The 25,386-nt window shown below is 67.1% G+C and overlaps 4 protein-coding genes and 1 long non-coding RNA gene across 6 annotated transcripts; 1 reads left to right on the top strand and 4 right to left on the bottom strand.

Annotated features, from left to right (window-relative positions):
• Positions 1-801: 801 nt before the first annotated feature.
• On the bottom strand, positions 802-5,047 carry RAB3A (RAB3A, member RAS oncogene family). The gene is made up of 5 exons (XM_039566017.1): positions 4,960-5,047; positions 3,450-3,677; positions 2,947-3,065; positions 2,736-2,860; positions 802-2,353 (listed from the first exon to the last, which is right to left on the bottom strand). Exons 2-5 carry the CDS (start codon positions 3,675-3,677, stop codon positions 2,163-2,165), a joined length of 663 nt encoding a protein of 220 aa, XP_039421951.1. The 5' UTR covers positions 4,960-5,047; the 3' UTR covers positions 802-2,162.
• A 395-nt stretch (positions 5,048-5,442) lies between these two features.
• LOC120411419 lies at positions 5,443-6,797 on the top strand. Of its 2 annotated transcripts, none has more exons than XR_005603716.1 (2): positions 5,443-5,688; positions 6,342-6,797. It is a non-coding gene; the product is annotated as an uncharacterized LOC120411419 (long non-coding RNA). The 2 variants fall into 2 exon arrangements; XR_005603715.1 differs by having other exon boundaries at positions 6,339-6,797.
• Positions 6,514-14,872, bottom strand: PDE4C (phosphodiesterase 4C). Its single transcript, XM_039565991.1, is given in 17 exon segments — positions 6,514-7,370; positions 7,372-7,713; positions 7,786-7,968; positions 8,128-8,250; positions 8,334-8,488; positions 8,571-8,670; positions 8,754-8,918; positions 8,989-9,087; positions 9,171-9,349; positions 9,782-9,875; positions 9,980-10,095; positions 10,655-10,704; positions 10,822-10,886; positions 10,996-11,032; positions 11,108-11,296; positions 12,973-13,035; positions 14,703-14,872. Coding segments are annotated over 16 exon segments (2,118 nt in total). The 5' UTR covers positions 13,026-13,035; positions 14,703-14,872; the 3' UTR covers positions 6,514-7,202.
• Positions 14,873-16,345: 1,473 nt separating this feature from the next.
• On the bottom strand, positions 16,346-18,992 carry LOC120411417 (putative protein TPRXL). Its single transcript, XM_039566018.1, has 4 exons — positions 18,902-18,992; positions 17,056-17,673; positions 16,516-16,661; positions 16,346-16,416 (listed from the first exon to the last, which is right to left on the bottom strand). Exons 1-4 carry the CDS (start codon positions 18,957-18,959, stop codon positions 16,369-16,371), a joined length of 870 nt encoding a protein of 289 aa, XP_039421952.1. The 5' UTR covers positions 18,960-18,992; the 3' UTR covers positions 16,346-16,368.
• A 1,441-nt stretch (positions 18,993-20,433) lies between these two features.
• On the bottom strand, positions 20,434-21,899 carry JUND (JunD proto-oncogene, AP-1 transcription factor subunit). Its single transcript, XM_039566016.1, has one exon. The coding sequence runs from the start codon at positions 21,795-21,797 to the stop codon at positions 20,853-20,855; it is 945 nt and encodes a 314-aa protein (XP_039421950.1). The 5' UTR covers positions 21,798-21,899; the 3' UTR covers positions 20,434-20,852.
• Positions 21,900-25,386: the final 3,487 nt, after the last annotated feature.

The following is a 25,386-nucleotide window of genomic DNA, read 5'->3' as shown; positions in this document are numbered from 1 at the left end:
GGATCCCCACTAATTAGATACTGGGAAGGAATTCTTCCCCGTGAGGGTGGGGAGGCCCTGGAATGGAATTCCCAGAGCAGCTGTGGCTGCCCCTGGATCCCTGGAAGTGTCCAAGGCCAGGCTGGAGCAGCCTGGGATCAGGGAAGGCGTCCCTGCCCATGGCAGGGGTAGCACTGGATGGGATTTAAGGTCATTCCAACCCAAAGGATTCACTCCGGCTGCCCCCCTGCTCTTCCTGCAGCTCCTCACTCCTTCCCCTCCTGCTTTTTCTCTTCCAGCTCAAGGATAAAATCACTCCACTCCCCCCTCGCTGCCTCAGCTCCCATTTTCCCCCCCATCTCCGGGCGGGGGCTGCAGCCACCTGGATCCTCTATAAATAGGGATGTGATTGCACCCGGCGGCTCTGCGGCGCTCGGGAGGCGGAGTGGTGTGGGGGGGGCGTTGGAGCCAAATTTTGGCAGAGTTTGGGCCATCACATCCCTCTGCTCCCAGCCCTGGGCGAGTTGGACACTCCCTGATAACCCAAGAACTGAATTATTTCCAGTGTCAATGAAAACTGCCCTCAGTGGGATCTTTTTCTTTGTCCTGGTTTTTAAAGCTGTGCCTTAATGCTCTGCCCTGGTCCCTGCAGGACACGACCCCTCCCTCTGCAGCAGCAGGAGCCAGTTGGGGGATGATAATTTTTAAAAAATCAGATTAATTTTGCTCCTCTCTGGCAACTCAGGGACACTGAGGTCACGGACACGGAGCAGAGGGACCACCCCGCTGTCCCCTGTGTGCCCACAAGGACCCCCGAGGAACTTCTGATCAGCATCGGTTTATTTCTTCACAACATTTCTTTTAATACAGTGATTTTTAGGAAATTGTACTCTTTTTGACACTTTTGACATTTGTACAGTACAGTGTAACTCTTCCATAAGTAAACTTCACAAAAAAGGGGGGGAGAGGGGAAGGGGAGAGGGAAGGAGATGGAATCATGGTGGGGGGAGGGAAAATAGAGGGAAATCTGTAAAATGAAGACACAGCGCTCCAGGGGAAATAAATAAAGGGCAGCTCTGTCATGGCTACGGGAATATCCACTTATTCACAGTCTCCACAGAAGCACGGAACTACAGGAACACGAGATCCCAAATCCCTGGAGCAAACCAGCCACGCTCCCAGCCCTGCTCACCCCCCTCCACGAGCCCAACCCAGGCTCCCCCAAACCGGGGCCGATTCGCTCCAGGTGGCTCGGCCTCGCTGATGAATTGAATTCATTTTCTTTTTAAATCTTATTTAAATAATAAGAGTTTTGGTGGTGGGGTTAGGTTTTTTTTTTGTTGTTGTTGTCGTTGGTTTTTTTTTAAAAGTGATATTCACAAGCAAGGTTACCACACTGAGAGAGAGAGAGAGAAACAAAACGAAACAGAAGAAAAAAAAAATTCAGAATATATATATATATATATAAATGCACCACCACGGCCACAGCACAGCAGGTCACGCGCACAGCGTCACTTCCTACGCCTATTTACAAGGAATTTCTGTATGTACAAGGAAGAAGACGGCGGGAGCATAAATTAGCATCTATTTATACAAATAAACAAGAGTCAGGAAATATCCATCCAGCTGGAGGGGCAGGGAAGCCGGGCACAAAGAGCCCCCTCCACCAGGAGCTCTCGGGGTAAAGGGGGGCAGAGGGGGGAACTGGGGGTCCTGTCACAGCACCCACACACTGGGAAGGGGGTCCCAGGGTAGGGGGATCCCCAGGACAGGGGGTTCCAGAACAGGGCAGGGGAATCCCCAGAGCAGGGGGTCCCAGAGCAGGAAAAAGGGCAGGGGGTACCAGGGCAGGGGGGGTCTCCAGGGTAGGGAGTGCCAGGACGGGGCGGGGGACACCAGGGAGGGATGGAGCTGGGGGTGATGGTTTCTTGACAGTGATTAAAAGCAGAATGAGGGGGGGGGGGGGGTTTCTACCAGCCCAGGCTTAAAAATAAATTAAGGGGTGGGGGGCACAGCCTAATGAATCGGGGGGGGGGCTCCTAGAGGGGCCGCAGCCCTTTCGGAGGTATCAGCAGCAAAAGCCCCCGTGGGACCCCCAAGAGGAGGAGCTCGGGGGGGGGGCGGGGGGGGGGATTGGGGTGCACTGACCGGTTTTTGGGGGGTTTTGGGGGGGGGGCTGGCCCCTAGCAGGCACAGTCCTGGTGGGGGGGGGCCTGCTGGTCCGTGAGCTGGGGGCCCTGCTTGGCCCCGGTGACCGCGGGGTCGGCCGTGTCCAGCGACTCCGACATCTTCTCGCAGATGATGTCCACCAGCCGCTCGAAGGTCTGCTTCACGTTGATGTTGTCCTTGGCGCTGGCCTCGAAAAACTCAAACCCTGCGGTGGGGGGGACACCGTGGTGGGGGGCGCAGAGGGACAAGGGACATGCGCACGTCAGAGCTCCGGCCCCGCGTCCGACCTCGCGCAGCTGCTCCTCCTCTTGTTAATATTTAAAGGGTTTGCAAACCCGCCCCCACCATCCACAAAATCCCGTTTTTCCCACCCAAATCCTCCCCCCAGTGTCTGTCAGAGGGTTTGAGGTTGTGTAATAAACGCCCCCCCCCCCCCCTCCCGTGGCTCGGTGACTCCATGGTTTTTCACCGGGTGCCAAATCACCGCCAGTGTTGGAGCGGAGCAATTACAGGGAGGGAATTAAGCCCTTAATTAAATTAATTGTGGGCTGGCAGCCGTGGCCGGGGGTCCCCCCTCCCCAACTCACCCAGGTGCTCGGCGAGCTGGCGGCCCTTCTCCGAGGAGACCACGCGCTCGTCCTCCATGTCACACTTGTTCCCCACCAGCAGCACCTGGGCGTTGTCCCAGGAGTAGGTCTTGATCTGGGTGGACCTTGGGGAAGGAAGAGAAGGATGAGAGGTGTGGGGAGGGGGTGGCTGGGGAGGTTTGGGGTGCCCAGAGCCCCTCGCAGCGCTCACCAGTCCTGCACGGCGTTGAAGGACTCCTCGTTGGTGATGTCGTACATGAGGATGAAGCCCATGGCCCCGCGGTAGTAGGCGGTGGTGATGGTGCGGTACCGCTCCTGCCCGGCCGTGTCCTGGGCGGGGACAGGGGACAGCAGAATGTCACCCCCGGCGATGCAGCAACACCCCTCCAGGGCCACCAGGTCCACGGGGGCAGATCTACCCCCACCCTGGCATTGCCCTGCTGGGGCAGCTCCACACTGACCATCACCCAACCAAACACTGCCCCACACCAAAGTGACCATCACCCCCCACACCACCGACCCGTCATCCCCACACCACCACCCCTCACTGACCATCGCCCCGCACCAGCCTTCACCCAACCAGCCATCTCCCCACGCTGACCATCACCCCCTCACCAACCACCACCTGCTCCGTCCATCTCCCCACACCAACCATCACCCCCTCAGCATCACCCCCACCCCCACAGGGGGCTCCCCAAGGGTCTCTCTCCTCACCCAGATCTGCAGCTTGATGCGTTTGTCGTTCCGGTAGATGGTCTTGACCTTGAAGTCGATGCCGACGGTGCTGACGAAGGCGGGCGTGAAGGAGTCGTCGGCGTACCGGAACAGGAAGGAGGTTTTCCCAACGCTGCTGTTGCCGATGATCAGGATCTTGAACATGTAATCGAAGTTCTGGTCCGAGGATTCCTTCTGCCCATAGCGGGAGTCGGTAGCGGACGCCATCTGCAAGGTGGGGGAGAGGCCGTGACGGGGCCGGCGGCCGCAGCCCCGGCAGTGCCAGGCCCCGGTTTGCAGCCGTTTCCCAGCGCCACGGGCACGGATCAGGAGTATTTTGGCTCAGGATGAGCGATGGTGTGGCCGTCAATGGGTCACTCAGCCCTGAGGGGCTGGGAGAGGCCACGAGCACAGGGACCCTGCAGCATGTCCACAGTACATGTGGGGCACGTGGTCCCCGGGGTTTGCCACAGCTCCAGAGATTTGCCATGGCTCTCAGGATTTGCCGTGGCTCCCGGGATTTGCCGTGGCTCCCGGGATTTGCCGTGGCGTTGGGGACGCGGCCGGGGCGCCGCAGCCTCTCCCGCATCTTCCTGACAAAATGGCACCGGCGGTGGGGCCCCGCATGCCATGGCCAGCGCGGTGACACGGAGCTGTGGGGTGTCACACAGCGCCGTGGGGTGTCACACAGACCCGCGGGGTGTCACACAGACCCGTGGGGTGTCACACATCGCCGTGGGGTGTCACACAGACCCGCGGGGTGTCACACAGCGCCGTGGGGTGTCACACAGCGCCATGGGGAGGGAGGGTGATGCCAGGCAGGGGGGCACAGAGGTGGGTGCTCGCCCAAGCGGGAGGGTGGAGCAGGGGGATGTGGGATGGAGCACAGGGATGCTGGGCAGAGGGGGATGCGGGGGGCTCGTGGAGGGGGGCACAGGGTGCTGCAGGGAGGGGGCGCAGGGTGCTGATGGGGATTTCGGGGTGCTGATGGACAGGGGGTTCACAAGGTGGGCTCATGAGGGGGTTGCAGGGTGCTGCAGGGAGGGGGGTGCAGGGTGCTGATGGGGGGTTCAGGGTGCTGCTGTTTGGGGGGGGTGCAGAGTGTCGCAAGGAAGGGGGTTCAGGGTGCTGATGGGGGGTGCGCAGGGCGCTGACTGCGGGCTGGGGGGTGCAGATTGCTGCGAGGAGGGGGTCAGGGCGCTGATGGGGGGTGCGCACGGTGCTGATGCGGAGGGGGTCACCCCCTACTCCTCCCCGCAGGCCTGACCCCGCTGCACCCACTCGGCCCCCGCCGCACCGAGACCCCCCCCGGGCCCTGCGCAGCCCCCACCGCGCCGCATCCATCATCATCATCATCCCCCCCCCCCCGCCTCCCGCCTCCTCCGCTGCAGCCGGCCCTCCCCTCCCGGGGCCGGGGGGGGGTAGAGAGGGGTTCCGGGGGGGTCCCTGCGGGGGTGTCACTGTGGGGGGGTCCCGGTGGGGGTCCCGGTGGGGGGGGGGGGGGTCTCACCTCTGCCGCGCTCGCGCCGCCGCCTCCTCCCCGCAGCGACTGCAGCAGATGCGGAGCTCGGGTGACGTCGGCTGAGGGGCGGGGCCCGCTATGCAAATTAGGTTATACGTCACGGGCGCGCCCCTGAGCGCAGCGCTGATTGGCTCGGCGGCGCGCTCTGATGGACAGCGGGTGGACTGGGGGGAGGAGACCCCCCCTCCCGGCGCGGTGGTGGGCGCCGCCCCCTCCTCCGGCAACGCGCAGTGGTGCGGTCCGGCCGCGCTTCGCGGGGCGCGGGATGAACCACCCCCTGCTCCGGCGGGGGTGTAGACCGAACCATTCCCGCTCAACGGGGGTCGAGGTTTGACATCGCCTGTCGCGACATGGCGCCCTATTGCGACGCCTCCCTGAGGCCTGCAGTCGCGGGCAGCCTAATCCTTCCCGTGACAGGGCTGCTGGCGCTGAGGCGGGGCTGCTGCGCAGGTGGGCGGCCATGTCCTCCCTCGCCCTGAGGCTCCAGCGGGGCTTAGGACCGGCAGCATATGGCGGCCTCAGGGCAGCGGCCCCGCCCTGCCCGGGCCTGCCCTGCCCTGCCCGGGGCCCCGGGTGCCTCCCGGGCCCTGCCCTGCCCCGCTCGGGGCGGCGCGGGGTGACGGGGGGGGACTCCGTGGTTTCTGTCCCGGTGCAGCTCTTTGCTCCTGGCCAGGCTCATCCCACACCCACAGCCCTGGAAGGACCGAGGCGCACACGGTGGGCACGGGGTGGGCAGTGGGGAGATTGACCACAGCCCCCAGTGACAGCGGGATGGCACGGACAGTCCAGCATGGGATGGACGCAGCCGTGGGGATGGACACAGGCTCAGGGATGGATGCAGGCTCAGGGATGGATGCAGGCTCAGGGATTGACCTGGCTGCTGTGGGCATTTTCCATCACCTTCCCCAGGCAACAGCCCCACCACCCTCCTCATGCTGCAGCCCCTCGGCCAGGAAAGGGGGGAAAAGGGCTTTTTCCACCAGCTCCTGCCCCGCTCCAGCCCAGCAGAGTCTGGCATGGATCTGGGTTCAAGGAGTTCTGAGAGCACAAAGCCTTGGCTGATCCTCTCCAAAAGGAAGAGACCAGGAGATAATCCAGCACCCACCAGGGATGGCACGGAGCCACCACCACCCTGTGCAGCAGCCGGCACTCCCGGCTGGAAAACCTCTGGGCTGGGAAAGAACCATCGAGCTCCCCAGGCCCAGCAAGGGGAGCGCAGGGCTGGCAGGGGGCGAGGGCCCCACGTGCCAGGGCAGTGCCACGGGTGGGGACGTGTTTGTGGAGATAAATCAGCGCTGCGAGCAATGCGGAAGAGCCGGGAACGGGCTCCGCACCGCGCCAAGCCGGCGATTAAATATTTACCTTAGCAGGTCGTGTTTGCCAGTGATGGATCGGCGTTTCCAGGGAGGAGCTCGCTTTTGTTCCAGCACGGAGCCAGGCCCTGCCCGGTGCCCGGCGGGAGACGGGGCCACCAACCACGCCGGTCCCTGGGGACATTGGCTGCAGCTCCCGTGACACAAAGAGGCGCTTACAAGGCTCATGTTTAGGGTGGAACAAACCGGGTTTAATCTCTGGAAGGTGAAGGAAGAATCCCGAAGGACCCTGCCCCAGGCAGGACACCGGAGACATGGGGGGGGTGTCCGAAATGTGCAATACAAATGGCATTTTGAGTGATCGCAGAGCAGAAATGCAACTTTCTTCCCCAAAAATGCGCCTTTCCGCCCCAAAAATGTGTGCGAGCCTCGAGGAGGCTCGTAGTAAAAAGTGAGCTACAAAAGGCTTTAAAAAGTGAACCTGTCCCCAAATAAATAAACCACTGAGTCGTGCCCGTGTTGTGTGCCGGTGCCTGGGGGTGACACCAGCACCCTTCGCCCACCTCATCCCACCATGGGGCTGCTGTCCTGCAGGGGCACACCTGGAAAGGTGCTGGAATGCTCCTTCCTGGAGCCTTGCAGGGCGTGATGTCCCCAGGGCTGGGCTGGGGCCGGAGCACGGTGTTCCCACACCCTGTCTGAAGGGGACAGGGACCTTTCCCAGCAGCTGGTGGGAGCAGGGAGAAGGCCGGCATGGTCCTCGTGCCTGTCAGGACCTGCCCAGCTCCCGAACAGGGACACAACCTGGGTGCCTCCGTGTCCCTCCAGTGCCAGTGCTCCCCGCTGTCCCCAGCACCGCTCGGGGCAGTGCCCAGTCCCACGTCCCCTGGCAGCGAGGGGACCCACGGGCCGATGCCGCTACGTGCCCAGGGACAGGAATGTGACATTGCCCTCCGTGTCCAGGCACAGCCCCTGGCTACCCTCAGGCCCGGAGCACCCGCTGCCACCGTCCTTCGGCAGCGTCCCCTCCAGCGCCCGCCGGTTGTCCACGTCCCTGGGGCGGGGCACAGGCGAGTCCCGGTCCCCCGGCGCCGGGGGACAGGCGCTTGGTGTCGGCCGACTCCGAGTCATCCGTGCCCGGTGTCTTGGAGCCGCTGTTGTCCTCGTCCAGGGGGCTCTCGGTGCCCTCCAGCTCCGTGTCCGACTCGCCCTCCTCCTCCTCCTCCAGCGTTAGCTCGAACTGGAACTTGTCGGTGGTGGCGGGGGACACTGTGGCTCCCTCGGGCGGAGGGGAGGGGCTGCGCGGGATCATGCTCTGGTACCACTCCCGGTTGTCCTCCAGCGTGTCCAGCAGCTCCTGGGCGTCGGGGTGCACGAGGTCGGCCCACGTCTCCCACAGCGGGTGGGCGATGAAGTCGATGAATCCCACCTGGGGAGAGGCAGAGCTGAGCCCCCTGCCCGGCCCTGCGCCCCCCGCCCTGTCCCCAGGCTGCCGTCCCACCTGGGACTTCTCCACAGAGGCCGTGTGCTTGTCACACATGGGGCTGATCTCCATGCCCTTCTCCCGCTCCCGGTCTCCTTGGTGGAAGAACTCCACCATGATGCGGTCGGTCCACTGCCGGTACAGCTCCAGCGGCTTCGTGGGGTTGCTGAGGTCGGCGCAGTGCACCATGTTCTGCAGCACCTGCGGGCACGGACACCGTGTCCTCTGTCCCCCAGGGCCACCCACGCTGTGCCACGAACTCGCTTGGCCCCCCAGTTGGCGTCGGGAGAGTGGTGGCACCAAACGGGACATCCCGGCAGGCCAGAGCCAGGATGGACACCTGCAGTGCCGTGTCCCCACCTGGATCCGGTCGGAGTAGTTGTCCAGCAGCAGAACCCCCAGGCTGGTCACCTTCTTGGTCTCCACCATGGTCTTCAGATCCGCCAGCAGGTTCATGTGCTTGGACATGTCCGTGGCCAACACCTGGGCAGGGTGAGGTGGGAATGGGGCTCAGGCTGACCCCCCAGCCCAGACCCCCACCCTGGGGTGGTCCAGCTCCCCCGTACCATGTCGATGACCATTTTACGGAGTGTCTGCCTCTGCTTCCTGCTCAGGTTCTGGAAGATGTCGCAGTTCTCCTCCTGGAGGAGCTTGAAGCCCACGGCCAGGTGGTGATTCTCCAGCACCGAGGCATCGTTGTACATCAGGGCAAGCTCTGAGTCTGCGAGATGGCACTGGTCACCCCGGGGTCACTCCTGGGGTCCCCCATTATCCCCCAGGTCCATCCCTGTGCCCCAGCTCACTGGTGTTGATGAGGAACTGGTTGGAGACCCCAGGGTGGTCAACATCATGGATGGCGCTGGCGAAGATGGCAGCCATGATCTCCAGGTCCGTGAAGACAGCCTGGGAATGGTGGGAAAAGGCATTGGGGATGCGTGACGGCCCCGCCAGGCACACTTGGGTGGCCTCAGGTGAGCAGGAATCACCTCCAGCGCGGGTGTGGAGAGGAGGACGTGCGTGGACTGCGCCACGTCGGCAGCGTGCAGGTTGTTGTGGTAGGCCACATCGGCGTGGTAGTGGTCCTCCAGCGTCAGCATGTAGGTGATGAAGGTGTTGACGGGGATGCGGAAGGTCTTCATCAGGTCACGCTCCTGCGGGAGACGGGAGGTGGCTCGTCCCCATCCGGGCACGGGGACAGGGACATCCCGGTGGGATGCTCACCTGGAAGATGCTGTACATGATGACGGTCAGCGGGCGGTTCCCCGAGTACTCGGCCACTTTGAACACGTTGAGCCCCCACTTGTTGGTGTCCTCCAGCTCCTGGGGACCAGAGGGACAGAGATCCATGGGGGGCTGGCGCTGGGGACCCCACGGTCGGGTGGGTCACCCCTGCCAGGGCCCACCTTGGCCAGCAGCGCCTCGTGGTCCGTGCGCACCCCAAAGCGGGGGATGCCGGCAGCGGCCAGGCTGGAGCTGTGCGTGAGCTTCCTGACGCCGCTGATCTGGGACATGGGGCGCTTCCTCCGCTCCTTCTCCTTGTCCTTGGCCAGCGCCGAGGGGATCTCCACCTCGTGCTGCTTGTCTGGGGTGACATGGGGGGCCATGAGCAGGGCAGGAGCACAAATTCCTCTGCCAGCATCCCCCTGGGTCACGCTGAGGACAGGCACAGGTCACACCGTGACAATTTGGGGGGCTGCAGCACTTTCCCTCACCCGCATCCACAGGCCTGGACACTCCTCCAGGGACACCAGAACGGCCCCAACAGCCCCAGTGCACCAGTATGCACCAGTATGCACCAGCACCCCCAGCCAGGACAAAAGCTGTGACACCTCTGAGGCACCAAATCCCACTGGGACACCTGGGAAACCCCCCTGCTCCCCCCATTCCGTTCCTCCACAAGAAACAAGTGGGACTCTCCACTTGCATCACTCCGGTGGACACCCCAGGACCCCGGGGGCACAAAGCCCACCCTGCTGCCAGCAGAGAGGTGACCCCAGGGCAGGGGGGTCCTCACCCAGGAAGGTGCTGGAGATGTACTCGGAGACCTGGTTCCCGGAGCGGCTGGTCTCCGAGAGGTGCGTCAGCTCCCGGTTCAGCATCCGCTTGAACTGTGGGTGGTTGGCAGGGTCAGCGGTGTGGGGGGCTGGCAGGACATGCTGGGGGGCTCTAGGGTCCCCATGCCCACCAGGGTGACCGTGAAAGGGACCCTTACCTTGTTCGAGGCCATCTCGCTGACCGAGTGCCTGGTCTGCAGCGTCTCCAGCTGGTCCAAGCACCAATCCAGCTCCTCCAGGGTCTCCCGCGAGAGCTTCTGGTGAGCATCTTCTGCTGGGGGCACCCGCCAGCTTGGCAAGGGACCTGCCAGCGGCGCGGCCACCCGGCACAGGGCGGCCGGTTGCCACACCAAACCCGGCGGCTCGCGGGCACGGGGGGTCACACCAGCCCCCGAGCGGGGCGGCGGGGGGCACGGGGGGACGCGGGGGTCGGGGTCGAGCATCCCTGGGCAGCGGGGCTCAGCCCCGTCGCGCTGTCCCCATGGCGTGGCAGCCCCGGCACGCGGCGTGCCACGCTGTCCCGTGGGGTGACAGCCAGCCCCGGGGGCAGCCGGGCTCCCGCGGGGCCCCGCTCACCGCCGGGCTTTTATTAATGGAAGGTTTGACGTCAACCGGAGCTTTTCCACCGCCGCGAAGGGCGGCCGGGCGGGAGGAGCTGCCGAAAACCAGACATGGATCCCAAAGGGCAAAGACGCAGCTCTGCCTTGGCTTGGGGGGGGGGGGGGGGGGTGGTGTTGCTGCACCCCCCGGGGCACGGCGGGACACACCCTGGGGACACAGGGACAGCCAGCTCGCCCCAAAATGTCCCCCACCACCGTCCCCCCGGCACTCACCGGAGAGGCTGGCCTTGCTCCCCGAAGGCAGGCTGCTGCTCGATCCTCGCCTGTGAAACACGGGGGGCTGAGTGGCTGGGACCCCCACAGCGGTGCCCCCCGCTTGCCATGGGTTGGTGTCCCCACTCAGGTGACATCCTCGCCCTCCCACCCCCCGGCCGACTCACTTGATGCCAGCGCGGTCCTGGAGGTGCGTCAGGTTGCTGCGGACGGTGCGGAGGCTGGCCAGGACCTGGGGGGCGAGAGGGGGCTGGGCTCGGGCGGACCCCCCCGGGACACCCAGCCCGGTGCTGGGTGCGGGCCGCGTCCCCTCCTGGGCAGGGCACAGCGTTGGCACCTACCTGGGCAAAGGGTGTGACGATCATGTCTTCTCCATGCCTGAGGGAGCAGAGGGAGCGTGAGGCTCGGGGAAGGGAGGGGGGTCCCAGGGGAAGTGTGCTGGGGGACACTCACAGGTCGCTGGCGATGGAGGAGTTGCGGGACATGGCTTTTGGGGACAGGTCATAGTCGCTGTCGGAGCGGTACAGGAAGGACTCGCGGCGCTGACCGTGGGAGAAGGTGCCCTGCAGGACCAGCCCCGCGCCCGGGCTGGCCTGGGGGTCCAGCGCGCCCCGGCCGGGGGGTCCATTCTCCAGGTCGAAGCTGTGAGGGGAGAGGGGACAAGGCTGGCACGGGGTGGGTGGCACAGGGACCTCAGCCCAGGGGATGCTGCCAGGTTTGTCGGGTTCTCTGTGCCACCGTCCCTGCACACTCTGGCTTGGTGAGCCCTGTGGTGACACTGGTGGCCAGTCTGGCCCTGCTGGCCTTTTCACCTGCTGCTGAGAACGGGCACAGCTCAGTGCACATGGACCCTCTCAGCTCCCTGCTGGCACAGTGGGGTCTGGGACTTGGGACACTGACTAGCAGAGCCAGGCTGTCCCATGTCACCCAGGACCCGCTGCCCTGAAGTTCCCAGCTCCAGAGACCCCAGGAAGGGCTGGCTCCTGCCTGTCCCTCCCCCTACCTGTCACCAGCACCATGGTCCCAAGTCCTCCAAAGCCCCAAAGCCTCCATCAGCCCCGTCTCGAGGTGCCGTGTCCCATGGAGGGGACAATATCCCAGCCACGGCACAGAGCCAGGGGACATCGAAGGACAGAAACCGATGCTGAAGCCAAGCCCTGGCCCTTGGGGACATACTGGCAGCAGCCCAGGGGCACCCCAACCGGAGTCACCTGGCAGCCGTGTGCATCCACGGGGGGATGCACAGGGGACAGGGATGGTGACCCTGCAGTGTCCCCAAGCTGGCCGCGGCCGCCTCGCTCCCCCTCCTGCTCTGCTGGCCCCGGGGTCATGGGAAATGCTGCACGCAACAGGGACTCAGCGAGGGCCATCCAGAGCCTGTCCCCTCCCGCCGCCGCCCCCACCGCCGTGGGGACGGGGACAAGCCACCCCAGAGCACTGGGAAAGCGCAGATGCCACGGGGGCCACCGTGTCCCCTCGGGAGCCCAGCACCTACCCGATGCAGGAGTGCCTCCGGGACGGGCACCGGCTGCCCGGCAGCATCGTCCCGCTCCGGCAGCCCTGGTGGCTGTGGCGCGGCCGTCCCCGGCAGTGGCAGTGCCAGCCGGCACCGCGTCATGCCATCCCGCAGCCCCTTGTTTTCCTGCCTCGGCTTCCCATCCCCGATGGTACCGGCGACACAAAGCCGCATTGTCCCTCCGACGGCCCCGCGGGGTGATGCCCGCGTCTGTTCCCGGCCCCGTGCCACCACCCCTGACCCCGCTGCCGCCGCAGGGGACAGCCCCGGGGGACACGAGCCCCTGCCACGGGGCTGGTGCCCAATTAACCCCCCTCGCTTCAGCGTTAATGACCTCCGAGCGGTGTCCGTGGCCGGCGGGGGGGCCGGGGCCGCTATAAATAGATGCTGTCGCTGCTGAGGACGGATGTGCTGAGCCCCACGGCGCCCCAAAAACAACCCCACAGAGCTCCGAGGTGGGGAGAGCAGGGAGGAGCCGCGGTGGGTGGGTTGGTGCCTTGATTTGGAGGGCAAAGCTCCCCTCCGTTCCCACCGGGCCAGTCCCCCGCGTGTCTCTGCCCGGCCATGGCTGCGATGAGCGGTGTCCGTGCTCAGCCCTGCTCGTCCGGCGGCTCCCCCCTGCCCGGCTCAGCCCCCGGCCATGTGGAGACGGACACCCGCTGTCCCCTCCTCGTCCCCCGCGTCCCCCTGGGCCCACAGCCCCGAGGACGTGCCACAGCTCCGAGGGAGACACTGCCGCCGTCCCGGCAGCACAGCCCGGGGCCACCCCGCCCGCGGGGACCCGCCAGCGTCCCCCCCTTACCAGAGGGGATGCGCCACGGTGAAGCGCCGCTGCAGGCGGATGCTCTGGTTCATCAGGAGCTTCCTGAAGAGGACGGGGGAATTGCGGGGGGAACTGCGGGGGGACGCGGCCGGAGAAGCCCCCGGCGAGCAGTGCGTGGTGGGCAGCATGGCCCGGCTCAGGGACCCCCGGGCGGGCGGCGAGGCCCCGCTGCCCCCGGTGCGGAGCAGGAAGCGTGCGGCTGTCCCGGCCCCGGCAGCCCCGGGAAACTTTCCATCCCCCTCCCGCCCTGCGCCTGGGAAATTAAACAACTGTCTGGCTCCGGCAGCCGGCGCAGGGAGCGGGTCCCCCCCCGGTGTGCCTGGCGGCCCGGGCACGTGGCCCCTCGCTGGCCCGGTGCCACCGGCCACCCTGCTGTCCCCGAGGCGGCAGCTGCTCCTGAAAGGGCAGGGGTGCTCTGCCTGGACACGCAGAAAAATGCCCCACGGAGCCCCCAGGGACCCAGACGCACGGAGCGGACGTGCCACGGTGCCACTGAGGGACACGGCTGAGCACGGAGCATCCCAGACACACGGTGCGGCTGTGCCACGGTGCCAACAAGGGACAGAGTGACATGGCTGAGCCCGGAGCATCCAGAACTTGCAGTGTGGCTGTGCCATGGTGCCACCAAGGGACACAGCTGAGCATGGAGCATCCCAGACACGTGGTGTGGACATGCCATGGTGCCACTGAGCGACCTGTGAGAGCCAAACCCACCGCACGTGGTGCCCCAGCCCCTCCCTGGTGCTGTCCCCTCCTGGAGTCACTGCCGAGTGGAGCAGGGAGCAGCAGGGTGAGGTCCAGCTGGTGGCAGTGACACTGTGGGGGACCCACCAGCCTGGCCATGGGAGCTGGCACCTGCCCAGGCTGATGTAGCAGGATGTGGATACCTGCTGTTCCTGATGGCCACAAAAATATCCAGCAGCCGGCAGGGAGCCACGAGGGACGCAGCAACAGGGCCCCCCCGCCACGACAGCACCGGCAGGGACCCCAAAACCCACCGGATGGGAGTCCTGGGGGGCTGCAAGCACGACCGTGGGGACATCAGGGCAGAGGGATGTGGGGACAGAGGGACATCAGGGAATGTGGGAGAGAGGGAAGAGCCCCCTGTGCTGGCTGGCAGCCAGCAGCCTCGGACAGCAAGGGCTGGACTGGCCGCAGGACAGCCAGTCCCCGTCCCCAGGACGGCCAGTCCTTATCGGAGTGTCACTGTGCCCACGTGTCTGTGCAGGGGTGGATGACAAGTGACACCAGAGCCACGTCCCTCGGCTGTGCCAGCTCCTTGCTGTCCCCACAAGCCGGGCTGGGAGAGGCACGGGACAGGGGGAATGGCCCAAAAATAGCCCTGCAGCAGCACAGCCGGGGCCCAGCCACCGCGGGAGGGACCGAGGTCACCTCGGGCAGGGCGTGAGGAGGATGAGGAGAGGGAATGGGGATGGGTGGTGGGAACAAGGGGGGTGAGGACGGGGGTGACAGGGATGGGAGTGATGGGAACAGCGCGGTGGGGACAGTGGGGGACAGGAGTGTTGGGGGGGTGACAGGGACAGACAGAGGGGTTTGTCCCCAACCCACCGGGTGCTCTGCCCCGGTGCCGCTGTCCGGCCGCCGGTGCTGAACCCGGGAGCGTCCCCGCCAGCCGTGCCCTGCCCGGTGACCCGTTCCCGGTGCCACCGGGGCCGGCATCACCACCCCGCTCCCCGTCCCGCCCTTACCGGGGGGGCTCGGACTCATCGCCGCTGCTCGGGCCGCTCTCCTCGATGGTGAACACCACCCGGGAAGCTTCGGGCTCGGGGGCGCGGGCCGCCTCGGCCAACCGGCAGCCCAGCGGCGGCAGCAACGGGGTCCCGGAGAAACGCCGGCGCACGGCGCCCACCGCCGCTCCCGGGCCCGGGCCCGACGGGGCGGCCTCGGCGGGGTCGCGGCAGCGCTGCCGGGAAACAGAGCAGCGGTGAGGGGCGCGGGGAGCGGTCCCGGGGAGGTCCCTGCCCGATCCCGGTCCGGGGGTCCCCGCCCGGGCAGCGCCCCCCGCCCGCCGCCGCCGGTACCGAGCGCCGGTAGCGCGCTGGCGCCCCCTGCCGGACACGGTGCGGCGCTGCACCCGGGGGTACCGGGGTGTTACCGAGGCGAGGGGGGCACGGGGGAAGGTACAGCCGGTGCACCGGGAGCGGCTCCGCCCGCAGCGCACGGAGCCGCCGGGAGTCCCCCCGTCCTCCTCCTCCTTCTCGTCCCGCCGCCACCGGAGGGGACCCCCCCCGACTTCCCCCGGGACCCCGCCGGAAAAACCCCCGGAGCCGGCGCGCAATTACGCAGAGGTGAATAATAATTAACCGCCCATTAAGGGGATAATTAACTCCCGCTCAGCGCCGCCAGCCCGGTTATTGCTGCCTGGGGGCCCGGCGCTGGGACGCTCATACCGGGGACACCCCTGGACCCCCGGGACACCCCTCGCCCCCCCCGGTGGCCCCCGGTGCCGGTCTCACCTCCGTGCCGAGGAAGGGCAGCGCTGTCCGGCTCCGTCTCATCGCCGTACCTGCGGGGGGAACTCCGGCAGCCGCGGCCGGGGGGGTTCGCCGGCGGGGTCCCCCTTCCCGTAGCTGGGGACACCCCAGGGCCGGGACACGCGGGCTCCTCCCCCCGTTGCTTTCTGGGCACCGGGGCTCGGCCGGGCTCAGCCCCTACCTCGGGTTTCGGGCCCCCCCCGCCCCACTCCCGGTGCTCCCGTGGGCTGGATGGGGACAGGGACGTGGATCTGAGGCCACGGGGATGGCCCCCAGCCCGCAGCACCCACCAAGTTCTGAACCCACCGGTGCCACGTTAACGATCCATCCCGGACACCACTACCCACCGTCCCCGAGAATCGGGGCACACCGGCTGCACGGCTACGCCCGCAGAGCCCCCCAGGACCGAGCCCCCCGGGATTTGCCAGCACTGGGAGCGGCCTCATCCCAATCCCAGGAGCTGCCGATGCCCGGCACGGGGGTCCCCGCCGCCGCCAGCCCCCCGGCCTCGCCCGCAGCCCCTTACCGGTGCCCGGTCCTCGCGGCGAGCGCGGCCTCGGCCGAGTGCAGCGGAGCAGAAGGAAGGCGACGTGCGTGCCTGGCCGCTCGCTCCCTCCCATCCCACCTCGCCGGGGGGGCTGCGCGGCTCCCCCCACCCCGGGCACCATCGCCGCGCACCCCGCACCCACCCCGCCGGCCCGGGAACACCCCGGGGCCGCCAGCCCGAGGCGGGGGACCCCGAAAGCGGCTGGGGCCTCCCCCGGGAGCGGGGGTTTTCCCCGGGCAGGCTGCAGAGCACATGGCAGACGGGAAACCAGAGCCAGGGCAGCAGCGTTTTTATTCAGCAGCGTGGGGAGCCCGGGGGGCTGCGGCGGGGGCGTCACCTGGGGGAGGGGGGAGTGACGGGGGACCCCTCCATCACTTTGCTCTGGGGAAGAAGAGAGAGAGAGCGGGGTGAGCGACCGCACCCTGGACCCGCTGCCCACCCAAAACCCCCCTCCTCGCCACCCCCGGCCCCCCCACGCACCATGGGCACCTCATCCAGGTGCTGGAAGGGGAGGGTCCCGCGCTGGGACAGCCGCACCAGCAGCACAGCCACCCCCGCCAGCAGCAGGCAGACGGACAGGGAGATGACGACGACCACACCAGGGCTCAGCTCAGTGGGGTGCTGCTCTGTGGGGACGAGACAGGCACCCCGTTATTCCCCCTGGCACTGCTGAGACTCGTGTCCGGCCTTCAAGCACCACGGAGGAAGATGAGGCTCCAGACTGGCTCCAGTCACCCCATTGCCACCACCCCATCCACCACAGACCTGGCACCCAGCTCCTGTGTCACCTCCACCCCTGGGGGACCAGCCCAGGGCCCTCCCTGGCAGAGGCAGGGGGAGAAAAGAGGAGCCCTCAACAGCCCCCCAAGGAGGAGGGAGCAGCCAGGGGGCTCTGGCATCACCTTGGGACCTGCACCCTGAGCCGTCCTGTGGGTGCAGCCCCAAGTGGGGGGTCTAGGGGGGATCCGTGCCCATACCCAGGTCCCCCATCTGCCCAGTGCCCCCCAGCCTGGCTCTCACCAGAGTTACCAGCTGTGCTGCCAACAGCTGCTCTCGTTCTGGAGCTGGTGGTGACAATGCTGGTGCTGTTGGGAGCCGGGCTCACGGTGGGTGTGGGGGAAGCAGGCCCAGAGGGCCTGGGTGAGGACGGGGCTGGTGTTGCCGTTGAGTTGGATGGATGCTCTGTGGATCTGGACACGCTCATGTGGGATGGAGTTGGTGTTGTGGTGGCATTGGATGAGGGTGTCAAAGGTGTTGTTGATCCTGCTGTCCTGGCTGAAGATGGTGCCGTGGTGGTGTTGGATGAAGATGCTGGAGGTGCTGTTGATCCCGAAGTCTTAGATGGAGCTGGTGCTGTGGTGGTGCTGGATGAAGATGCTGGAGGTGCTGTTGATCCCGAAGTCTTGGATGGAGTTGGTGCTGTGGTGGTGCTGGATGAAGATGCTGGAGGTGCTGTTGATCCCGAAGTCTTAGATGGAGCTGGTACCATGGGTGGGTTGGATGGAGCTGCATTGACCCCTCCTGAGTCAGAGCCGGCTGGAGTCCCACTGTGAGTCCCCTGGCTGGTGGCTGCAGCTGAGCTGGGTGGAGATGGTGACACGGCTGTCCCTGAGCTGTTCCGAGACACTGGCTCTGGACCTTGGAGGAGACAGCTGGTCAGCAAGGACATGGCAGGGTCCTGGCAGGGCAGCAGCACCTGCCCCAGCTCCCGACCTCACAGGGTTCATTTCCCAGGTGGTTTTTATCACACACACAGAAAACTGGGATTTAGCCAATATCAGACCCCACAAATCCGGAGTCAGAAGCGCTTCCCAAGCTGTCATGGCATGGGCACAGCACTGCTAGGGACGAGCAGAGCAGCGTGGCAGCAGCGGGCAGTGCCATGGCACAGGGACACGTGTCAACCCAGCCCTTGTGGCACCCACTGGACATTCTCAGGGCCAGGCGTGGTGGGGACTCCGCGGTGGCCACGTGGAACAGATCGGGTTTCCTGGGCAGTGCTGGCAGTGCCCCTTATCTGCCCAAATCCTGTTTGCACAAGAGGAGGAGCAAGTCCAGCCTGGCCCCAGGGGGACACCAGAGAGAAATGCCCCGTGGCAGAGCCAGCACCCTGGCGTGGCTGGGGGTCCCCACAGCCGCCAGGCTCACCGGGATGGGCTGTCCCCACCCAGCTGCCACCCTTTGCCAGGATGGCTTTGAACCCAGGCCCAAGCGCCCAGCGTGCCAAGACAGGTGAACCGAGGCCCCTTGGGGTGCAGGGAGGATGCGGGGGCCCACGCTGGAGACCGGGAGCCCACATTGGCACGGGATACCAGGGAGCCCTTTGCACCGGGAGTGCCGAGACGGTGCCAGGGCACACATTCCAGCACCAGCCGGTTTGGCAGCACCGGAGCCGCATTGTCTGGGAGGGGCAGGGTGCTCAGGTCCAGCTGGCACTCCCAGGGAGCAGGTGCAGCCCCCCCCCGGTGATCCCAGCCCCGGAAAGGACACGGGACCCCGGCAGTGCAGAGCGTGGGGCAACAGGTGGTCACCTCCCGGAACTTCCCCGGTGCCCCGGAGCAGCCGGACACGGGACCCCGGCAGTGCAGAGCGTGGGGCAACAGGTGGTCACCTCCCGGAACTTCCCCGGTGCCCCGGAGCAGCCGGACACGGGACCCCGGCAGTGCAGAGCGTGGGGCAACAGGTGGTCACCTCCCGGAACTTCCCCGGTGCCCCGGAGCAGCCGGACACCCCTCCCGGTACCCAGAACTGGGCGGGGGGGGAGGCCACAGACCCACCTGCCGGTGGCAGCGGGAAGCACCCAGCACCCCGGTGCTGCAGATCCTACGTGCCCCCGGGACCCCACGGACCCCCCGGTGCCCGGTACCTGCAGCAGCGAGCAGGGCAGCGGCGCAGCAGAGCAGGCGGAGCGCGCCCCGGGCCATCCCGCCCGGTGCCGGTGCCGATCCCGCCGCCTTTATCCGCCCCTGGGGAGGCGGGGGCACCCCCGCCGTGGTGCCCCCTGTCGGTACCGGGCGGCACCGCAGCGCCGGGAGGACCCCCTCCCTCCCCCCCAAAAAAAATCCCCCCCAGCCCGGGGCCGTGAGATTTCCCCCCCCCCGGCACCGGGAGCCAGCCCTGCCGGCAGCATCCCGCGCTCTCCGGGGACACGTGGGGACACAAGGACCTGGGGACATCGGGCACAAAGGAATCGGGGAATGTGGGGACTTAAGGACAAAGGGATCTGGGAAAGCAGAGACATCGGGATCCAGGGACATTGGACCGCGGGGATTTGGGGACAAAGGGACCTGGGGCCATCAAGATGCAGAGACAATGGGATCTGGGAACATGAGGATGCGGGGACTTGGGGACACAGGGATCTGGTGACACTGAGGCCACGGGGCCGGACAGGTGGCTGCCCCGTCCATCTTTGTGCCGGAGCGGCACATCCGGGGCGCAGCACAACCGCGCCGGGACGGCGCCGCGGGGATGGCGCTTCCTCCGGCAAACCGCAGCCGGCTGGCCCCGCGTCCCCGGGGAGCCACCCACGGCAGGGCCCGGCGCCGAGCGCAGGGTCCCCGGGGAGCTACCCACGGCAGGGCTCCAAGGGACCCCAGGCTCCCCCCACAGCCGGCTCCCCGCCAGCCCCCGGGAGCGCGGCGATCCCGCTGCTGCAACGGGATGAAGCTGCCGCCAGCAGCGTCCCCAAACGCTCCGGGGACACAGGGTCGGTCTCTCGGGTACTGCTCCCCGGGATGGAGCAGGGATGGGGCCCCGCAGGTGGCGGACACGGAGGAGGAGCCGTGGCGCTGCCGGGAAGCCCAAGGCTGTTGCCGAAGTCTGGGAGGAGCAGAGGAGGCCCGGCCTCGCTGGGTGCCTTGGGGCGACCCCGGGGAGGCCAGGACAGGGGGGTGCTGGTGAACCCCCCAACAAGGAGAGGGTCTGGCAGAGCAGAGCCACAGCCAGGACCAGCAGCGGGGTCCCCTCACCCACCTCCTCCCACATAGGGACCCCTCAGCCCCAGGGGAGCCCAAACATACCCATATTGCCCCCAAAAGAGCCCAAATAACCCCAAAACCCCCTCAAAACCCCAACCTTTCACTACCCCCCTTCCCACAACATCCTCCATCCTTCCCAGCTACCCCAAAGCCCCCTCCCCCCATAACAACAACCCCATGGACCCCCTCGCCCTCCACCCTCTCCAGTGATTCCCAGAGCCCCTTTGCCAGCCCCGGGGGGGAACTCACTCCCCGCTCCCCGACCTCTATCGCCCCCCTAAAACTCCCCAAACCCCCCCGGTCCCCGCTTCCCCCCCCCGCCCCAAGATGGCACCCGGCCGCGCCGCTTCCTGCCCGCGCCGCCCCTTCCCTTCCCGTCCCATCCCGTCCCTCCCCGGCGCAGCAAACAGCGAGAGGCCAATTCTCCGTGTCGTGGGGTTTTACTGGGACCTGACTGGAATGTGTGGGGCGCGGAGGGGCCGGGAGGGAAGGCCCGGGCCCCCCTCAGTCCGTGCGCGGGGAGCGGGGCGTGCTCAGTGCCCACCATCCGGAGCCGGTCCCGGTCCTCCCCTCAAACCCCTCAGTCCGTGTCCGGGGAGATGGGAGCGGGGGCGATCATCGCTCTTCTTCCTCCCCTCGGGACCCCTCAGTCCGCGCCCGGGGCGAGCAGGGCGCTACTCCCGCTCCCCTCAGTCCATGCCCGGGACCCCTCGGTCCGTTCCCGGGGCGGGGTGGGCGCTCCCCCCGTTCCCCTCGGTCCATGCCCGGGGCAGGGCGGGCGCTCCCCCAGCGCTTCCCTGGGTCCTTGCCCGGGCTCGGGCCCCCCCGGCCCGCCCGGGGTCAGTACGCCGGCACCTGGTGCTGGTGCTGGGGCAGGAGTTGGCAGCCGCTGTTGACGTGGCTGAGCACCTTCTGCTTGAGCTGGGCGACCTGCTCGCGGAGCAGGCTGGCGGTGGAGGCGAGCTCCGTGTTCTGGCTCTTGAGGCTCTTCACCTTCTCCTCCAGCCGGGAGATCCGCTCCAGCTTCCTCTTGCGGCACTTGGAGGCGGCGATGCGGTTCCTCAGCCGCTTCCGTTCCGCCTTGATGCGCTCCTGCGTGTCCATGTCGATGGGGGACAGCGGCGGGCTCTCCCCGAAGCTCGGCACCTCCGGAACGATCTGCGGCTCGTCCTTTAGCGGCGGCGGGGGCGGCGGCGGCGGCAGCCGCGGCGGCGGCGCCGCGAACGGGCCGGGGTCGGCGGCGTAGCTGACGGCCGGGTAGGTGCTGAGGTTGGCGTACACCGGCGGCTCCGGGGCCATCCCGGCGGCGGGCAGCTCGCCCGCGCCGCCGCTTCCTCCCCCACCGCCGCCGCCCGCGCCGCCGCCGCTGCCCGCCGCGCCGCCGCCCAGCTGGTTCTGCTTGTGCAAGTCCTCCAGCGCCTTCACGAAACCCTCGGCGAACTCCTGCTCCTCGGAGGCGGCCGCTTTAGGGTAGAGGAACTGGCCGCTGGTCGGGGTGGTGGTGACCAGCCCGTTGGACTGGATGATGAGCCGCTCCAGCTCCGGGGACGCCAGCTTGAGCAGTCCCAGGTCGGCCGAGCCCAGCAGCCCCGCCGCCTCGCCGCTGGCCGCGCCGGGGGCTTTCAGCGCCGCCGCCACCTGTTCCGGTAAGGCCATCCCGAGCGCGTCCTTCTTCATCATGCTGCCGCCGGGGAAAGGCAGGAGGAGCCCGCTGCTGCCGGAGGACGGGGCGAAGCCGCTGCCGAGGCCGCTCAACACATCATCATGGTAGAAGGGTGTTTCCATCCTCCTCCCCCGCCCGGCTGCGGGGGAAACGGCGCCGGGGCGGGGGGAGGACCGGGGCGAGCGCGGGGCGGGGAGGGCGGGGGAGGCGCCCGGTGCGCACCGGCCGCGGCCCCGCTCCTGCGCGCGCGCACACGCGTCTACCGCCGCCGCGCGCCCCGCGCCGCGTTAAATAGGCGGCACCGTCGCGGTGACCTCACCGCGTCGAGTCCTCATTGGCTGCAGATGACGTCCTCGCCCGCCGTCGTTTGCATACGGGGCGTGGCCCCCGCCCCGCGGAGGCGGCGCCCCGCCCCCGCCCGGCCACGCCCCGTCCCCGTCGCCGCGGCGACCGGCGGGTAAACGGGACAACAGCGCGCGGGGCCCTGGGATGACGTCAGCGTGGGGGAGGGGCGATCACGTGGCCCCGCGGCGCGCGCGCCCCGCCGGGGATGATGGGCACAAAGGGAGGGGCGGGAACCGGGCACGGGAACGGCACCGGGAACCGGGCACGGGAACTGGCCATTGGGAATCGGGAACTGGGCACAGGAACCAGACACCGGGAATGGGGACCGGGCACGGGAATTGGCTACTGAGAATCGGGACTGGGAACCGGGATCGGGCACAGGGTACCGGTAACTGGCCACAGTGCACAGGAACTGGCCACCTGGCACTGGACTCCAGGTACCGGCACCAGAACTGGCCTTGGCATGGGCACCGGGCACCAGCACTGGGCACTGGTAGTGGCATGGCCACTGGCCACCGGGCACTGGGCACTATCCCTGAGCACTGGCACCGAGCCGGACCCCGGTTGTAAAAGGGTACGACAAAGAAATAAATAAACACACCGGGCCAGGCACCGCCACGGGGCCTCACGGGAACCTCTGGGGACAGCCAGGCCACCACCCGTGCGGGTCAGACCGGGACAGGCCACCGGCTCCACCGGCAGCGTGGCCGGACAGTGCCCGGGCACAGCAGGGTTTGTCCGGCCTGTGCCCTGCTGGGCCGTTCCTGCATGTCCGCACACCTCCCTTGGCACAGCCTGTCCCGTGTCACCGCCCCGACGTTTGTCACCGGTGTGTCCGGTGTTTGCCCAGGGAACAGCCGCTCCCTCCGGCCACCCACGGTCCCCCGGGGGGGGTAGAGGGGGTCACACCATCACCGGACGGTCGCTCCGGCAGGACCCAGCAGCGTGGGTCAGGCGGGGGCACCATGAGCCCGGTTCAGGCGGCACCGGGGAAGGAGTTAACGGCGGTGGCGGTGGCGGTGGCGGTGGCAGACGTCACGGCCGGCCAAGCCCGCGGGCGGCTGAGGGGGCGGATCGGCGTCAGCGCTTGACGTCACCGGCGCGGGGGGAGGCAGCGCCGGTGGCCGCCGATAACCCCCCCCCCACCACGGGCAGGATGCGGCCCCCGCGCCGCCGAGACCCCGGGCACACGCGGGGCCCCGGGGACACCGGGGCGGGTGACGCTGAGCCGGCCCTAATTACGGCCAGATGCTTCCCGGGCTGCGCTAACGAGGGCGATAAATCAGCGGTGTCAGCGCTGGGGGCGTGGGGGGACTCGGGGGACCCGGTGCCGTGCTGACCCCGCGCCCCTCGGCTCTCCCGGTGCGAGGAGCTCCTGCCCCGGCGTGTCCGTCCTGCCGGCTGCCCACAGCCAGCGGGGACGGCGTGGCACCGCGTGGGCACGGCGTGGGGTGTGGGGACAGCGTGGCGCAGGGCACAGCGCAGCCCTGGCTTCAGGGGACACGGATGACACCCAGGACAGGGCTGGGGCAGCGCTCGGGGCCGGCACACGCAGTGCTGGCACAGGGGAAACTGAGGCACGAGGCAACAACTGGGATCTACCCTCCCCCAACAGCTGCTGTTAATTAAATCCCAAATAAACGCAGTTTAATAAATCTCAGCTAAAGCAGAGCGGGCCCAGGCCTGTGTCCCCCGCTGTCCCGGGTGGGCGGCAGTGGCAGTGCCAGGGCCGGTGTTCCCGGGGCCTCGGCCGGGGAGCAGCTCCCAGGTGAAGCCACCGTCCGAGTTTCCGCTCCAAACCTGTCATTACGGGCGCGGCCGTGGCCGGACCGGCAGGTTCAGACTTTCCATCCTGACCAAACCCGGCCGGCGAGGGACAGGGACCAGGGCAGGGGGTAAAAAGGCTCCCCTTCCTCCTTCCCCCTGCCCCAACCCCGCTTGGGGACCCAAGCTGGGGACACACCTTGGGCACAGCCACCCGTGCCCCATGGGCACTGGGATACCCACGCGTGCTCCCCACCCGAAATCAGGGCGAGCAGAACCAGCTTTGGCTGGAGGTGCTGTCGGCAGTTCCAGGGAGGAACCAGCCGGCCCTGGGGCCTCCTGGGAAAAGCAGCTGGCCAGTGGCCAGGGATGTGAGCCACAAGCTGCACTCCGGCTGGGCCCCACCAGCACAGCCCTGCCACCCCTCCCCGCAAGGGTCACAGCACCCCTGGGCTTGTCCTGCGGTGTCCCCCCCCACCTTCTCCCAGCCTGTCACCACTGCTGCTCATCCCGCATGTCTCTTGTCCCCAAACCAAGAACCCAATGCCCGCAGCGAGCCAGCAGCTTCATTTTCTTAATGAGCGTTTAATGAGGGGCATGAATCAGTGGCTCCTTCCACCTCCCGCGAGGGCAGACCCGTGGGGAGGTCCCCGTGCAGGGAGCTGGTGGCAGTGCCACTGTCCCCACGGCGGGGTGGCTGAAGCTGCTATTCTCAGAGGCGTCGGAGCCCGGCTCGGCCCCACGAGCACCCACTGAGTCAGTGTCCTGCCACCTGCCAGCCGGGCTATATTTACCCCGGAGCAGGCGGCGAGGATTTGGGATGAGCCCACACCACCGCCAGACCTTGGCGAGGCACGATGAGCCTCGAGCAAGGCCACGGCCACCAGAGCATCCTCACGGCTCCTGCTGTCCCCACTTCCCTGGCTCCACCAGGACCATTCCCTGTGTGCTCCACGACACCGGAGGTGCCTGACCCCGCTCCGGCCAGGAGCTGAGACAAAGCGCTGGACACTGAGAACGTGGGCTGGACACAAGGTGCCCATGAGATGCATCCACGTGCCAAGCCCCCCCTGGAAAAGGGAACAAGCAGGGTTTGCACCCCAGGATTTGCACGGCAGGCACCGGGCACGCAGGGGAAGCTGCCTCTTAGTCATTGCCACAGGCAATGGGAGAGAGGAACCGAGCCGGGAAAACAAGAAGTCACAGCTGCCAGTGCCTGTCCCCAAACCTGCCCCTGTCCCCGAGGAACCCCCAGGGGCCTCCGACAATCAAAAACGAGAATTAAGAAAAAAAAAAAAACCAACAAGAAAAAAAAAACCAGAAAGAGAGAGAAAGAAAACAGATTTTAAAAGGAAAAAGGAGGAGGAGGAGGGTTTGACGTGTATTTTTAGTTGCTTAGCACAGCCCTGAAGTATTCTGGCAGCCACTCCCTCCGCGTCGCTGGTGTGTAACTATTCCTGTGCTGCCTCCTCGTCGAGGCTCAGGAGTTATGAGTCACCGTGGGGCGGCCAGAGAGACACAGCCCCGTGGCTGCCGGGGCTGCCACCAGCTCAAGTGCCACCGAAATATCCCGGGAGGGCAGCAGGGAGGGTTTCCAGGGTG

The sequence above is a fragment of the Corvus cornix genome, chromosome 28, assembly GCF_000738735.6.
Source record: "Corvus cornix cornix isolate S_Up_H32 chromosome 28, ASM73873v5, whole genome shotgun sequence".
Taxonomy (NCBI): Eukaryota; Metazoa; Chordata; class Aves; order Passeriformes; family Corvidae; genus Corvus; species Corvus cornix.
Note: the sequence above shows the minus strand (reverse complement) of the source record. Positions and strands in the feature narration are given on the sequence as shown.